Source organism: Micromesistius poutassou (assembly GCF_964030765.1).
Source record: "Micromesistius poutassou genome assembly, chromosome: 12".
Taxonomy (NCBI): Eukaryota; Metazoa; Chordata; class Actinopteri; order Gadiformes; family Gadidae; genus Micromesistius; species Micromesistius poutassou.
In genome coordinates this window covers 2,189,171-2,204,490 of record NC_140282.1, presented here as the reverse complement: position 1 = coordinate 2,204,490, position 15,320 = coordinate 2,189,171, and the positions used below count along the sequence as shown (strand labels likewise).

Here is a 15,320-nt window from a genome sequence, read left to right as displayed (position 1 = left end):
ATAATGGTGTGATATGGGAACTCCAGAACCAGTTCCACTGTAGTTGCAGGCGCATTATGTGTGTGAAGTGAGAAGTGTACTGTTCAGTGTGTGTGTTTGAGTCATTTGTGGGCGGAACAATGTGTTGATATTGATTGGGAGTATTGATCATACTAGGGTCATGGATACTATCCACTGTGTCAACAAACAACAATGTCATGGAGGTTTAGGAAGTTGAACCTTGTTGTAGAAACTCCTGGTAATACTCTATGGCCTGTGGGATACTACTGAACGGAGATGGGTATGTGATGGAAAAACCCAGGGTTTCATCACTAGATGCCCTGCACCGTCTTCTCGTGCTGTCACGAGAAGAATGTGAAATGTAAAGGCCACATTGGGAGGACCAGTGATGCGGTTGCCAGGAGCAACGCGGTGGTCCAGCTCTGTGCTCTGCTGCCTCTCCTCCGGGGTTTCTTGGTAAAAGCAGCAAGGGAAAGACTCAACGAAGTTGTTTTTATTATTATTGTATAATAATGTCTCACCGTACTAGCTTGTTCTATAATCTCGATATGTGTGCAACCTTCAGCTTAAGTTTCACTACTGCTAGCAACCCCTGGATTGTTGGTCAAAAGGTTACAGTTCTAATATCGATCTAATGGCAGAAAATGCCTATGGCCAAAAGGTTGAGGTTCCATGGCAGCACCACTAGATGGTGCCATTGCTTTAATGCAGGGTCAGATATTGGCGTCAGATTAAAGGAACATAAAACATCTATTAAAAAAAAACATTAGGCATATTTAAAACCAATTAATTTTGTTAAGTAGTTCAAATTTGTAGCTTTGCTGAAACATCCTACTTACAAGTGATTAAAGGACCCCTCAAGACCTGTTGCGGTGGTTTGGCTGAGAGAGCACAGTCTTAAGACCTCGGCTTGCTTGACGTTAAATTCTTATTTTGCCTTAATCTTTATTTTTTAAATATTCGGTTTAATCTGTTATGGAACCAGGGTTGTTAATCAATTAATATATTTTTATTTGTTCATCTCATATGGACATTTCGTTTTCTCAAATTATGCATCTAAGAAACACAAAGAAACAATGGACATCGTGGTCGTCACTACAATTATTATTTTTAATTAAAAAATGTTTATGGTTTGTTCCATGTTTCTGATATAACAGGCATTCCTCTTCCCAGAGGGATCCAAGATACTATTAACACTGCCTACAATCCAACCATCTCTGCCTCAGATCTGCTGAACCTTGCTAACACCTAAAGAGAGTGCATTGTACTATCAGAGGGAGCTGACCTAAGACCTCTTCCGGGGTCAACTCCAGAATCAGAAGTTCTCAAAGGAACAGGACTCAGACCGGGACACTATGCAGCAGAATAGGGCGTGGTCGCCTGAGACGGAGACCCCCTGGTGGACCGCGCGCGTCCTCACGGCACTGCGGCACAACGTTTTTTGGCATGCGTGCGTGTGTCGTCGGCCCGCGTTTCATGGAGAGGAAGATTAAAGCGTACCTCGGAGGGTCCCCTCCTGTGTTCGTGGGAGCGGCAAGGTCCTCTGAAGGAGCCTGCTCTCCAGCGGCTCTCCGGGGGGTCCAGGTGCTGCGCTCTAGGTTGGCGCTGGAAGCCCCCCCCCCACCCACCCACCCCCTGCTGAGCTGGGCACAGACTGAGATGGGTCCTACTTGTTGGACATTCATTATCAAACTCTGTTTGCTCCTTTCATCTGCGGCTCGCTGCAGCACTAGACGTAAACTACAGAGGCACCTTGCAGCTTGACATCTCTTCATTCACTCTGTACCTTAAACAGCATGCTGCCACATCAAAGAGCCCGGGCTGTCTTTGATGTTACAAAAAGAAAAGGGCGCCAATGATCTGCTAAAAACCCATGCAACTTTCAGGAGCTGGCTCCGAGTCCTTCGCCGTCTCCAGAAGTCTACACACAGTTTCCAGAAGTCCGGCCCACAGGTAAGCATGGAGAAGTTTGACTGGTTCAGTCCGTTCTTAGGACCAGAACCGTCCGACTCTGGATCCCTGGCTCTGCGTCTAAAGGACCCACCCGTAAATCTGGAATGTATATTCACAAACAAAAGTGAACAAAAACATAAAATGTGAAATGACATTTTCAGTCCTAGCTAAGACTGTAAATGCTTGCAGCACTGATCGATTGAAAGTCATACCAATTAACTTAGACCCAACCACAAACTTTCAAGGGATAGTTCACACATTTTTTAAGTTTAGAGATGGCATATCTCTATGGTTCACAGTACTTTCATAAAGTAATTTGCGTAGCTATAGCGGTCCAATGGCTCGTTCAATGACCTTGTCAATTCTGAGTTTCCTGTTACCATAGTGTAGCCAGGGACAGTCTTTAGTTGTTGCCTATACCAATGATGCCTTTGCCATATTGAAGTAAACTACTGTAGCATGCTGGCTATGGGAATACTGGCTATGGAAACACTGTAAATAATTGAGGGTATAGCACATGGAAAAAAGGTTTAAAAGCTGTCTCTTTAACACCGGTATATACACCGACATATGGCATACAACACACACAAATGCACATACAAACACACACACATGTCGGTGCAAGAGCCCATCTGGCATCAATCTAAACCAGTTGTTTCTGCTTTTATCCAATGTTGCAGCAATTTGCGTTGTTCCTCTCTTTCTGTTTCATGTGTCTTTGGCATTTCTGCTTGCGGCAAATGTTAACAGCAAGTCTTGCGCATTAGGCGAGGAATTAAAATGGATTGTTTTCGGGGGGGAATGCTGATGCTGCGCTTAGGCCTAAACATCACAGGACTGGTGACGCACTGGAGTGTCGACACACTCCCTCTGATCATGTGTGCAATGATGATGATGACACAAACAGAAACCGTTTTTTCAACGGAGACCAATGGTTCATATTAATTGTACAATCAACAAAGTAGATGGAGGTATCTATTTAATACTTCTCAATCAAAATTGTCCAATATTATTTTGTTTGGAATATGGGTACTTACAGTCGGGACAGCATGTTTTCAGCAATAGGACCTGCTGTCCAAGTGAAAAACACTGCCGGCCTTGAGCTGCTGAATGCTTTCCCATAGTAAACACCAGTTCACCACAGGGAGCCCGTTTGCCTACACTGCATAGAGTATCATGTCCACGCAGCAATAGGCAATCTGCAAGCAAACATAGCTGTCGAATAGCTAACATTTGACATAACAACACCTGCGGGTGCCACCGGAGGGGTGAGCAAGCTAATGATAGCTCTATTATCGCAGGGCTCACCTGACTCTTATGCCAACTGACTTGTAAGAGAGAGTCCTGTGTGAGGGTACATGAGAGGGAGGGGGGGGCGGCGCAGGAAGTGAAGGCAGGATGGCTCTCTAATTATTGGCGCTCCCCCACAGCTGACCTGGAGGCCTGGTGCTTTATCCTGATACCACTGGTACTGGCTCAAGTATCTTTGAGCCAGTTTATCCTGAGCCAGTTCATCCTGAGCCAGAGGCACCTCACCGTACCCTAAACTTTAACCATAGAACAAACACTAAGAAAGAGATACTCTTCAAAGATGATCAAATATCAAACATTTATTGTGAAAATGGGTCTGTTGAGTGTATACTTAGTAGCCTAACATTTTGTTGTTTGAACGAATGTTCATTTATTATTCATTTCCTAGTCTAGCCCTATGCCTATTTATATATTATTGCACAATAAATTGTTGTGGCTTTGATTTTGTTTAGAGTTTTAAGATGTGTTTCATTTGGAAAAGTAATAACACAGATTGTGTTGTTCTGCTTTAATTGTGTGACGTTTAAAGTATGTAGACATTTAAACTTTATGAGATTATGTTTGCAATTTTCGCACAAATATGAGCAAATATGTTCTAATAGTCTAACAAATGAGGATCAGTTCAGTTCAGTTCTAACAGTAATCTGAGCACTGAACACATTATGTTTATGATGTACAACTTTAGTTGACCTTTTTTTTGTTCCATCAAAGAAGAGACTCATAGTCCTAAATAAAGCAACTTGTAAACTCAACAAATAAATAAAATACAATGTCAAATAAATACATACAAAACAGCAAACCCTTCAAAGAGACATTACCCAGCCTTTGATGTGAAGGGCCTGTTTCAGGCTATGTTTTATGATCCAGATGATAGGGAAGGGCAAATGGGCTGAATCGCTATAAACTTCACCACAGCAGTTTAATGTGATTGAGAGATTGTCCATGACAAGTCAGTCCTAAACAATTGTCAATTTACCAGATATACTAAGTGAGTGGAGAGCAAATGTCGACCGAGGAAAGTGACATTTACTGCGAATGATTACTAGGTCAGCCATATTGAACTCAAGCACTTTTGTCAGCTTGTTTCCAAATTCAGTGGACTTGACAATAATTGGAGTGCTTTATTTTTATCCTTTTCCCCACACATAAAAGACCGCCATGCCCAATTAGCTCTAATGGTTTTTTTTCCTCTGTCTTTTCATGCTCTTGTAGGCACAAGCCGGCACATTCGGATCATTTGCATTATCCAAAGTGAATCGGCTTTGAAGTTCCGAGAGACTGTAAGAAAAAGGAGCCCTGCTTATCCTTCATGAAAACATTTTCAAAGCCCATCAATTCCCTGGAACAGATGTACATTATCATTGGATTTGCTTTTTCTTCCTCCCCTCCTGCTCCTGTATTTGTAATAGACTACCTCATGTCCTTCTCATCAACAGCATTTAGCATCTTGCCACCACAGAGGATTGCCCCCTGCTGGGCCAATCCTGTACTTCAAAGCACTCTGCCTTTCTGCCCAAAACAAAGCTGAAATACCACGTCACGGCAGCCTCTCATTTCCATGTATTTATGTCAATACCGGGGAGAACGTGCTTTATTCATCACCAACAGGATGAATGGTCTGTAACCCACCCTGTTATACCAATAACACAACATACAGTAACGAGGCCCGCCAAAGCCTTTGAAGAATCTCTAATCGATCTAATTAACGCATTAATCACTTCCAAGGACAATTAAAGGACAATTCTGGTGTTTTGAACGTTGAGCCCCCTTTCTGGTTTGTCTAGGATGAAATAGAGTGGTTGACACCGAAATTTTGACTATTGGTCCTGTCTCGGGTATTTGGCTCATTAAGAATCACCCTGCCTGCTTCAGAATGGCTGGGGCATGGCTGGGGCATGAACAAACCTGTCCTTAAAACAACCCTCGGTGCAACTCACCGAGTGGTTAGTGGTGTTAGTCAGTGACGGACTGGACGGTCTGGCATTTGGGCAGATGCCAGAAGGGCCACGGCTTCTCGTGGGCCGTTTGGCCTGTCGTGGGCCGTTTGGGCCGGCCAATCACGGAGCGGCATGTTTGTTGGGATCGCACGGCGGCCCCGCATTGGGATCGCACGGCGGCCCCGCATTATCTATCTCACTCTATCTCAATTGTGTCCGCGCGCAACCAACTTTGCGACTGTGACCAAAGCACCCCCCCCCCGTCAACAATTACACCAGCGGCCGGTCATAATGCGCAAATGCCCGGGCCGTTTTTTGCTCCCAGTCCGTCACTGGTGTTAGTTGATGTTCCAAATCAAGTATTGTAGCGAAATACAGTTTCTGTCGTGTTTTATTGCACATTTATCGCATTTTGTAAATCCCATTGATTTCTGTTGAAAGACTCATTGCTCTTTGACCGGAAACGGAAAGTTGTGCTGTTTATGTTTGGTTGTAGTGTCTTTGCTCGGTTCTAGCCCTACTGTTGAAACAGAGAACCGAGCGAAAAGACTTCCCCGTATACAACAAAGATAGCTAGGATAAGATGCTACACAATGCTAAGCACTATTTTTAAGTGCAAGATCTCATCACTACCTCAAGTCAACACCAGTCTCTCAAACCTAAGTGATGCAGGTTTGCAGCAACAAATTGACCTCATTTACATGCTTCTACTTAGCCAGACATAACATCCACAACAGCCGTGTGTTTACTAAAGAGCATAATTGTGAGTAATTAAAACAGCCTTAAGCTGATAGAAAGCGACCCTCAACATCCCCCCCAAGTGACTGGCAACCTTCAGCTGATTCTTCCCCCTTAAACCAACCATTCTGCCCCATGCCTCACTACAGCCCCGCCACCACAACCTTCACCTCACCTCCAGTCTATCCTCTGAAAGCCGGCTAATCATTTACCCCTGTGTACTCCAAGATTTCATAAACATCCCAGCGGAAACAGAAAATGCATCAATTACTCTTCAGCAAACAGTGAAGGATGTTAACTGTAAGTAAAGGAGAAGCACGGCATATTTTATCCCTAAGTACCGCTGTGCTGTGTGCGAGCGCGGCTCCCATGGCTTGGCTGCCCGCTAGTTCTTTTTAGTGTAATGTGCGTGCAGGGTCTCTGAAGGCCCATCGCACAGTAATTGCTCATTGTAATTGCTGTAAAACAGTGGGAAGTGTTCTCTCATAAATTATGCATTCTCTGCTGGCACAGCAACTTACTAACCCACTGGCCTCCACATATTCCCCACTCCTGGACAGCAGCGGCGAAATCAATCAAGACCTCAGCAGGTGGAGCAGGTGGTGTTGCTGAGAGAGGTGTTCTGGGATGGATGAATGGAGGAAAGGACTTTGTTCTCTTTGGTCTTTTAACCCAGGTGACTTTATTTGAGCTCATATTGAATCACGGTCTAACAAATACTTAACATACATGGTGTGGACGGACAGATGGAAGAACGGACGGCCGGACAGACAACAATATGTCTACTTTTAGTTGTCATGGGGGGCCAGAGAATGTGGTTGTTTATAGACAGTCGGTTGAAAGCAACGATCAAACGAGTATTGTCCATTATTTAAAGTTAGTCGTAATATTCTGATGTTTAGTCGCAAACCACACAAACCCCCGGACGAGCGTTTGAAGTGCAGCTCGCTACTTTCTAGGTCCTGATGTGCGCCCACCGGGGTGTCGCGGCGTGACGGAAGCTCCCGCGAGCTCCAAACGAATCAAGAGAAGCGGACACAATACCCGCCAGATGCCACATGCGCACGGAGATGAGGCGGCTTGTCACGGCGATCGCGGTATCACTGGCTTCCCGGCCACTTCTATTTAAAAATGCTGCATCTGAGACGGCCAGGGAGGAGACCACTCGGGGCTCTGGCCCGGACCCAGATAAGCTTCTGAGCCCAGGATGAAAGAGGGTGTGCATGTAGAGTGTGGCGTCGAGGAACAGCTGTGGGCAGGGAGATTCGGGAAGCTTGTGGGGCTCCGTACCGTAGGTAGGAGGGATAGAATCACACACACACACACACACACTCACGTGCACACACACGCACACGCACACATGCACACACCCAGACGCACACACACGCACACACACACGGACACACACAGAGACACAGACACGCACACCAGGTCTCTTTGCATCATTGCCTAATTTGCAGATTACCTCATGGAAGGGACTCTCACAAAGCCCCATCATTTGAATGAGCAGTATTTCGTTTTCAGCTCCATTATGGTGCTCAAACGCACAAAGCAGAGATAGTCAGAGCTTTGTCGTTTTGTCATGTAACTTTGGTTAGGGTGGCACACTCACACACCCACACCCACAGCAGACACACACTTACATTCAATTAGTATCCATTACATTTGACTTAGATATGTATATGCTAATATATTTATATGAAGGTGGCTATCTGATTTATATGGCTGAATATATATGGCCAAATCCTGAGAGCGATTTAGCCACCATGTGCTCAAGTGATCACTTGAGGCTGGACGGCGTGTTCACCGCAGCATCGGCTATCGATTATGACCCAAACGTCACGGTCATCACGACACACAACCGAGTGATCAAGCTTTTAAAACAACAAGACGAGGATCGTCGAGGGAAAGTGACGCAGCAGCACTAACGAGATCAAAACAACACCCAGAAGGAACGGGAAGCCAACGCTCTACTGGCGGTTTGTAACGACCCACGCTGCAGCGATGAGCACACCATTGGACCGGGACCACCCTGCGAGCCGGGCAGCCCTCCAAGTCCTGTCCTCTGTCCTCTCAGTTATCACCGCGACCGTTTCCGTGATCCCGCTCGTGAGCGGGGTCAGGGCGCGGGTGTCGACACCCAGACGGCTTCGTGGGTGGGTGTTAAAAAACGTTGACAAAAAAGAGTTATGGCGCTGCGAAGCAGACGGAGAGAGCGGCCGTAAAAGCGGTGTGCGGTGGGGAAGGCTGCGGTATGTGAGGTGCAGCTGTGTTGCGGGGGGAGCCTCTTCCACCCCCCTGGGGAAGGGGGAAGCTGGCTGACGGGGTCCCGTGGGACGTCCCGTCTGCCTGGTGCCTCTGGTTAAAAGACTGCAGCCTGCAGCTGTGATTAGCACCGCAGGGGGAGAGATCCAGGACAGGCCTGGCATTCACTGCATTCCCTGTGGGTAGGATCCCACTAAACTGCCAGGCCGCACTAACCTCTAATGCGACGTGTTCAGTTTGGAGCGCCATGAGCCCCTCGTTGTTGTTTTACTGCGGGCCTCAGTCGTGCTCAGGAATTAATTCCCACCGAATATATTTTGTACTGCTCCGTAACTCACTCGTAATGGATTGTTGTCTGGCTTCTTAGACCGTGTCTTTCCGTCCCTCGGGTAGCCGAGAGAAAACGCTGGCAGCGCTAGAGACAAATACATGTTGTTGTTGCGTAACGGGTGCAGCGGTAGCCGCCGTGTGAAGCAGGGAGAAAGCGGTGTGTGTGTGTGTGTGTGTGTGTACCTCCAGAAAACAAAATCTTTCCGATAACTTCAAAAGACACAAGAAAACCCCAGGGTTCCATCGTGGCGTCGACACACCTGCGGTCGCCGGTACACCATCTACACCCCTGGGCCTTTCACCCCCACACCCACCCCACCACAGACCTCAGCCGATATATATATATATATATATATATAGTTTGACCTCACATCAGGTTGCAGGAAGCCTCAAATCTCTCATCGGGAACACGAGGATGTTGGCGGTGGTCGTATTCAATGTATCAAAGACGCGGACAGAACTGTGTACACTGTTCCGGAAAGAGAGAAGCACGAGCAGAGACGGAGGAGGAGGGGGGGGGGTAGAGCCCGGGGAGAGACAGGGGAGGGAGGGGGGGAGAGATGGTGGCAGAGGCTGGGGTAGAGACAGGGGAGAGAGACAGAGGCAGAGAGGGGGGGGAGAGACAGGGACAGAGAGGGGGGGGAGAGACAGGGACAGAGAGGGGGGTAGCGACAGGGGAGAGACAGGAGAGAGAGGGGGGTAGAGACAGAGGTAGAGAAGGGGGGAGAGACAGAGGCAGAGAGGGGGGGAGAGACAGAGGTAGAGAAGGGGGGTAGCGACAGGGGAGAGAGAGGGGGGTAGAGACAGGAGAGAGAGGGGGGTAGAGACAGGAGAGAGAGGGGGGTAGAGACAGGAGAGAGAGGGGGGTAGCGACAGGGGAGAGACGGGAGAGACAGTAGAGACAGAGGGTAGATACAGTGCCAGAAACAGGGGGTAGAGACAGGGCCAGAGACAGGGACAGGGACAGGGTAGTGAGTTATTGGTCTGGTGGTTGTGGCCACCACCGGTCACCCAGCACCAGCGGAGGAATGACAGCTGAAAGCCTCTGGTCCCCTCCAGGCGGTACGCGTCACAGACACAGAGCCTGGTTGGCCGAGCGCTGGGGGGACACATGCTGCGCTGATAGAGCCCCTGACAGCTGGGAGACACGGCGGGTCCCACCGGGAGACGCAGGTCATCCGGAGCCGGATGACAGCAGCGGTACGAGAGGAGAGGGGCGGGCCCACAGAGGGGCAGGAGGCCCAGCTCGCTCTGATAGGTCGGTTGGCCGAGGCGCATCGACCAATCGTGTCGTCTTGAATCTTTCGCTTCAATGACCAGGGATCGTTTTGGACGGTGACTGACGGTCAAGCTGGTGTTTTCAGAGGTTTTTAGTGGGGTTTTATATGCGTTTCCTTAGTTATTGGGCAGAGACGGTAAAGAATACGATCCAAGATTTATTGGTTGTCCACAAGGCCGTCTTGAAGGTGTTGATGTGCGTTCTGCGCTACCTTTAGGATTTTTTAAATATTCAGATTTTCAACAAGGATTCAATAATATTGAATCCTTAAAAAAAATATTTTAAATAAAACTGTCAAAGGGGAAGTCTCAAAATAAATAATAAAGAGATGAACTCACCACTGAGATCTTAACCGAACGAAGTAATGAGTCTTGTGTTTGTATTTTACGAGAATTAAATCCCTTTTTTTTTCAATTGACTTTTTTTTCCAATTGACTTTACTTCATCCAACCACCGCGGACCACCTATAGGCCGTTAGAGGAACTACACGTTAGTCTCTACAGTGAACCACCTATAGGCGGTTAGAGGAACTACATGTTAGTTCCTTCTTGTCTCATTTATCTCATAGATAACTCATAGATAGGAACATGAGCTTTTAATAAATAAATAGTTTCAACACAGTATCTTCAAAATACGTTTTTTGTTAAAAGCGGTTTTTGTATACATTGTTCTAAATATTGCAATAAACGGGCCATTGCCTTAAAGGATTAGGCATTTTAGTCACACAGATTCATCCTCAGTAAAGATGTATACGCACACACAATGAACACAGATTTCAGAGTTGGGAGTCAGACCATATATTATTAAGTATTATAAGGCTATTCATCATGAATCCTAATGCAGAACACAAAGCCTAGCACATTACATCTTATATAAATAACCAGATTATAATACAAACATGTTTGATATATGCCTTTTGCAATATGCACTGCCAATGACACCCATGTGTTTTACAAGGTGCGTTCCTTGCACCGAGCTTCCCTGTTCTTATAATAAAAGTGCCATTGGTACAGAGTCCTGCTATTACATAGAGAGCTGAACGACTGGGTATCATTACAGGCAGGCTGCGATGTTAGTTCTAGTATAGCCACAGCTTGGACCATTTCTAGTCTGTAGTGGTCAGATTTTACTGTATCTACAACAATGACGGTCATATGTGTTTTTACAATGTTCTTTTCAAAACGACACCGCTAGTGGTCTTACAAAATGTGACCTGTGTGAGAAATGAAAGCATAAAATTGTGAATACAAAACATTGTCAATATTGTCACATTGTCAATAAAGCTTATCCATTTTTATAACAACTGTACATAACATATGTACAAAATAGGTCGGCTACCAAATTAAAGGAACTTTTTAGCACTTATATACTGCAGATTGAGCTTGGCATTTCATCTTTACAAAAAAAAGTCATTTCAAAAGGAACATGTCGACATGGACTCGATGTCACCATAAAATTACAATTAGAGGTAGCAGCAGATTTGGGATTTCTCAAACAAAGAAAAAACTTTTCTGTTTCATTTTTGCTTTCTCTGGGGAATCTGGAGTCTTATGTTCTTAATATATAGTTTAGCTTCAACTCCTTTCTGACATACTTCCAATACTACTGCACCTTTAAACGGGCTTCAAGTGGTTTTTCAACAGTGGCACAGGTATCAGAACACACGCAAACAGATTCCTTCACCTCATATATGCACACACTCTCACAGACACACAGACACACACACACACACACACACACACACACACAGTCACACACACAAACACTTACAAATAATTGTGCACGCCAACATGCAGCAGTCATAATGTCACACACAACACTCAAGACACACTGTGCCCATGTTCACTTAGTATATTCCTTCATATTAGTTATTCCTATATACATCAGTCTCTTCTTCATCGTCTCCTCCTCCTCCCAATATTCCATCCGTTTCACCCAACTTGACTCCTGGGTCTGAAATGATCCTGTGTCTGTGCTCGGAGCGATCCGGTTCAGAACCCGACTGGGGTCTGGTTCTGGGCAGAGCAACGGGAGCCGTAAGGTCCGACGGTCTGACAGGGTTTTGACTCTCAATGGCCCACCGAAGTGCGATCCTGGGTCCCCTTCCATTGGCAGTATGGTGTGAAATAACTACAAATATATAAATATGCCCAAAATCCACAGTGGACTTAACACTTAAAAATGCACACGATGCGCTGAAGATGAATTGTTTTATGCGTTGTTTATGAGTTGTTTATGAGTTGCACGGCCGAAACGTACCACCTAGCTTAGCGCCTCACGTCGACTCTCGGCCTCCATGCAGGAAGCACGTCTGCACCGAGTTTGTTTGAAAATAAATGTTTCAAAATATATATTATGTTGACAAAAACATATCACTTTCCACCCTGTAGCATTGGACACAGTTTGGGCTATATTACAAAATCATTTAGAAACGAGAACAACACAACAGATGGGATCCAGTAGACCCGAACGGACCGTGACAGCACTCCGGTGGTCTCCCCTTCTCAGCCTCCGCCCTGATAGGCTGCCTGAAGTGCCACGCCCCCTTGCCCGCGTGAGGTCCAGACCACGCCCCTCCCCAACACTGGATACCAGCATCCCCCCCCTGTCCCTGAGACCCGTCTGCCCTCCCCAGAGTTCCTGCTGGTCTCACATCCCCCGACGGCCGGCTTCCAAGGCTCCACCTCTGCGGTGCCACCTGCTACAGTCCTGGCTGTCTGACCTCGGACCCCTGGGCTCCCAGTCCGCGAGTCCGACCCCCCCCCCCCCCCCCCCCTCCCCCACCCCCCCACAGGGCGGCGAGCTCAGCCGGGGGCGAGCGGCGGCGACGAGGCCTCAGGACTGGTAGAAGTGGTGGTAGTGGTGGTGGTGTTCGTGGTGGTGGTGGTGCTCGTGCCGCTGCACCACCTGCCCCAGCCCCCCGTCGTAGAGCAGCACGCCGGGCACGTCCCTCGCCGGCTCCTTGTCCGCCGCGGGCCCCGGGGGGGCCACCGCCGCCGCCGCCGCGGGGCCCAGCGCCCGGTAGCCCTGGCTCTCCTTGGCCCGCTGCTTGTGCTTGCGGTAGGGGGCGGCGGACTGGTGGGGCGGGGCGGGGCCGGTCAGCGCCGGGGCGGGGGCCGCGCCGCGGCTCCTCATGGCCCGGCCCCCGGCGCCGGGCTGGGCGGGGGGCGTGCGGCCCTGGGTCTTGGGGGAGCGGAGGCCGCCGTGCTTCCCCGGGTCCTGGACCCGGAGCCGGGCGGGGCAGGGGATCTCCGGGATGGCGGGCTCGGCGGCGGTCTGGGAGCGCCGGTGGTGGGGGGTGGTAGGAGTGGCCGTTCTGGGGCTCGTGGGAGCGCGAGCGGGCCTGGTTGGTGGGCCGCGTCTGGCTGGGCTCGGGTTTGGGGGGCTCGGCGTTGGTGGCTGAGCAGGAGGAGACACAGGCGTTAGACTAAAACGCATCATTTATATTATTAAATTGCAGTTGGGTGTATGATCACAATCGAGTACAGTAAGAAACGGACGATCAGGCTCCACTTTAGATGAATAAAATCCACGGTTCCCTCTTTCTGTGGACTCTACAGTTATTCAAATCTTTTTACTGTAACTCTAACCACAATAAAAAAAATCCCCCACACAACGCTATTACGTATGAACCGCTCGGCCAGCTGCTCACTAATAACCCTCCGCTGGAAAGCCCCGCGGTGCGGCTGGCAGCCCCGCGCCCGCGGCCCGGTCCTGCGTGTGCGCGCACGCCGCTAACGCTACCAGACAAGACGAGCAGATCTCTGTTAGCACTGGACCAACAGGGGCACGCATTAAAATAATCACCCTGTCATCGCTGACAGTCGGATCAAGGCGGCTCCTTACAGAGAGCCGGCACTGTGGACCGGCGCGGCCTGGAACACTTGACGTATTGTGGCTGCCCGGGCCCAGATGTTAGTTCTGGCTCGCCTCACAATGGGCTCGCAGTTCCACCATCGGCTCTAAACAGGTGCTGCGGTAATTAGGGACCCTGGAGGATCATCAAAGCACACGTGGACTCTCTCTCTCTCTCTCTCTCTCTCTCTCCCCGTCTCTCTCTGCTCTGTCTCTTTGTCTCTCTCTCTCTCGCTCTCTTTCTCTCTCCATCTCTCTCTCTGCTCTTTCTCTTTGTCTCTCTCTGATCTCTCTTTGTCTCTCTCCCTCTCTCTCTCCATCTCTTTGTTTCTCTCTCCTCTCTTCCTCCCTCTCCCTCCCTCCCTCTCTCTCTCTCCTCTCTCTCTCTCTCTCTTGCTCTCTCTCCCTCCCTCCCTCCCTCCCTCCCCTTCCCCTCTCCCTCTCTCTCTCTCTCTCTCTCTCTCTCTCTCTCTCTCTCTCTCAGCCCCGGGGGGTCCACTCACCAGTCCCGAAGCGCGAGGTGTAGTTCTCGATGCCGGCGAGGTCCAGGTAGTGGTTTCCTCCGCTCCAGGTTCTCGTCCACGCAGTGGGGCTGGCAGGCCGGCCGGCCGGGGCTGGGCGGGCTGGGCGGGCTGGGCCGCCGGGACGGCGGGCTGGGCCATGGTGGTCCGAGTGCTGGCGCCTGTGGGCGTGGGGGGGGCGCGGCGGTTCTGGTCAGGCGGCAGCGCTGGCCGGCCGTGTGGTCACTGAGACGCACGATGAGGGCGCTGGGGAGGGAAGGCCGGGCACAGCAGCCGCTGCCCGTGACGGCCCGCCTGTGGGACGCACAGGAGGGGGGGGGGGGGAAGAGGGCGAGAACGCCAAGATTTGTCGTTTTTTATTTTTTAAGCGAAAAAAAAAACAAGCCTGGAATCAAAAGGGGGGATTTTATTTTATTTTATGAGCGCAGTGAGTTCTCTTTAAACGTGTTAGGGTTTGGTTTCCAGTAATGACTGTAACTCTTTCTTGTTCAAACGACTCCCTGGTGCTTCGTAATCGATCTGATTACACGTACGTTCCCAGTGCTCTAGAAACATGAGGCCTCGTGTAGTTCATGTCCTTTAGACCTCCACTCTGAGTGGATCACGCTGAAGGAGGAAACTTGCCTTATGAGAGCTCTGGACTTCTTGTCTTCACTCTTGGGATCTTCTATACACTTGTCGCTTTTCGGTCGGGTGTGGGACATTTCTGTGTGTGTGAGGAGGAGAGAGAGAGAGCGAGAGAGGGGAGGGGGGTTGAGGGAGAGAGCAGGAGAGAGAGAGAGAGACCAAGAGAGAGAGAGAAGGCCATTATCAAAGAGTGCTCCACAGAGCAGCCACACTGAACACATTAACACAGTCTCACAAGCTCACAAGAACCTTTGTTCTTGGGCTTTTACTTTGAAGATCTATAGGCAAGGAAAAACAACAATGCTTCATTTATTCTATTTTTCACTCCAGGTCTCACATGACGCTGGAATGAGAAAGAATGAGAAAGAGAGAGTAAGAAAACCGAGCCATTGCAACACAAATAGTTTATTAAGCGTGCGAGATCTGAGGTGGTTTGAAATTAGCACGAAGAGATCCGGACGCGTTTCAAAGCTAGCACCGTTTGAATCGGCGCGTGGATATGAA

At 48.9% G+C, this 15,320-nt stretch overlaps 1 protein-coding gene across 1 annotated transcript; it reads right to left on the bottom strand.

Moving 5' to 3' along the window:
* Positions 1-12,648: 12,648 nt before the first annotated feature.
* nkd1 (NKD inhibitor of WNT signaling pathway 1) lies at positions 12,649-14,893 on the bottom strand (the record flags this gene model as incomplete). Its single annotated transcript, XM_084475749.1, is given in 5 exon segments — positions 12,649-13,110; positions 13,112-13,212; positions 14,172-14,226; positions 14,228-14,483; positions 14,814-14,893. Coding segments are annotated over 5 exon segments (954 nt in total).
* Positions 14,894-15,320: the final 427 nt, after the last annotated feature.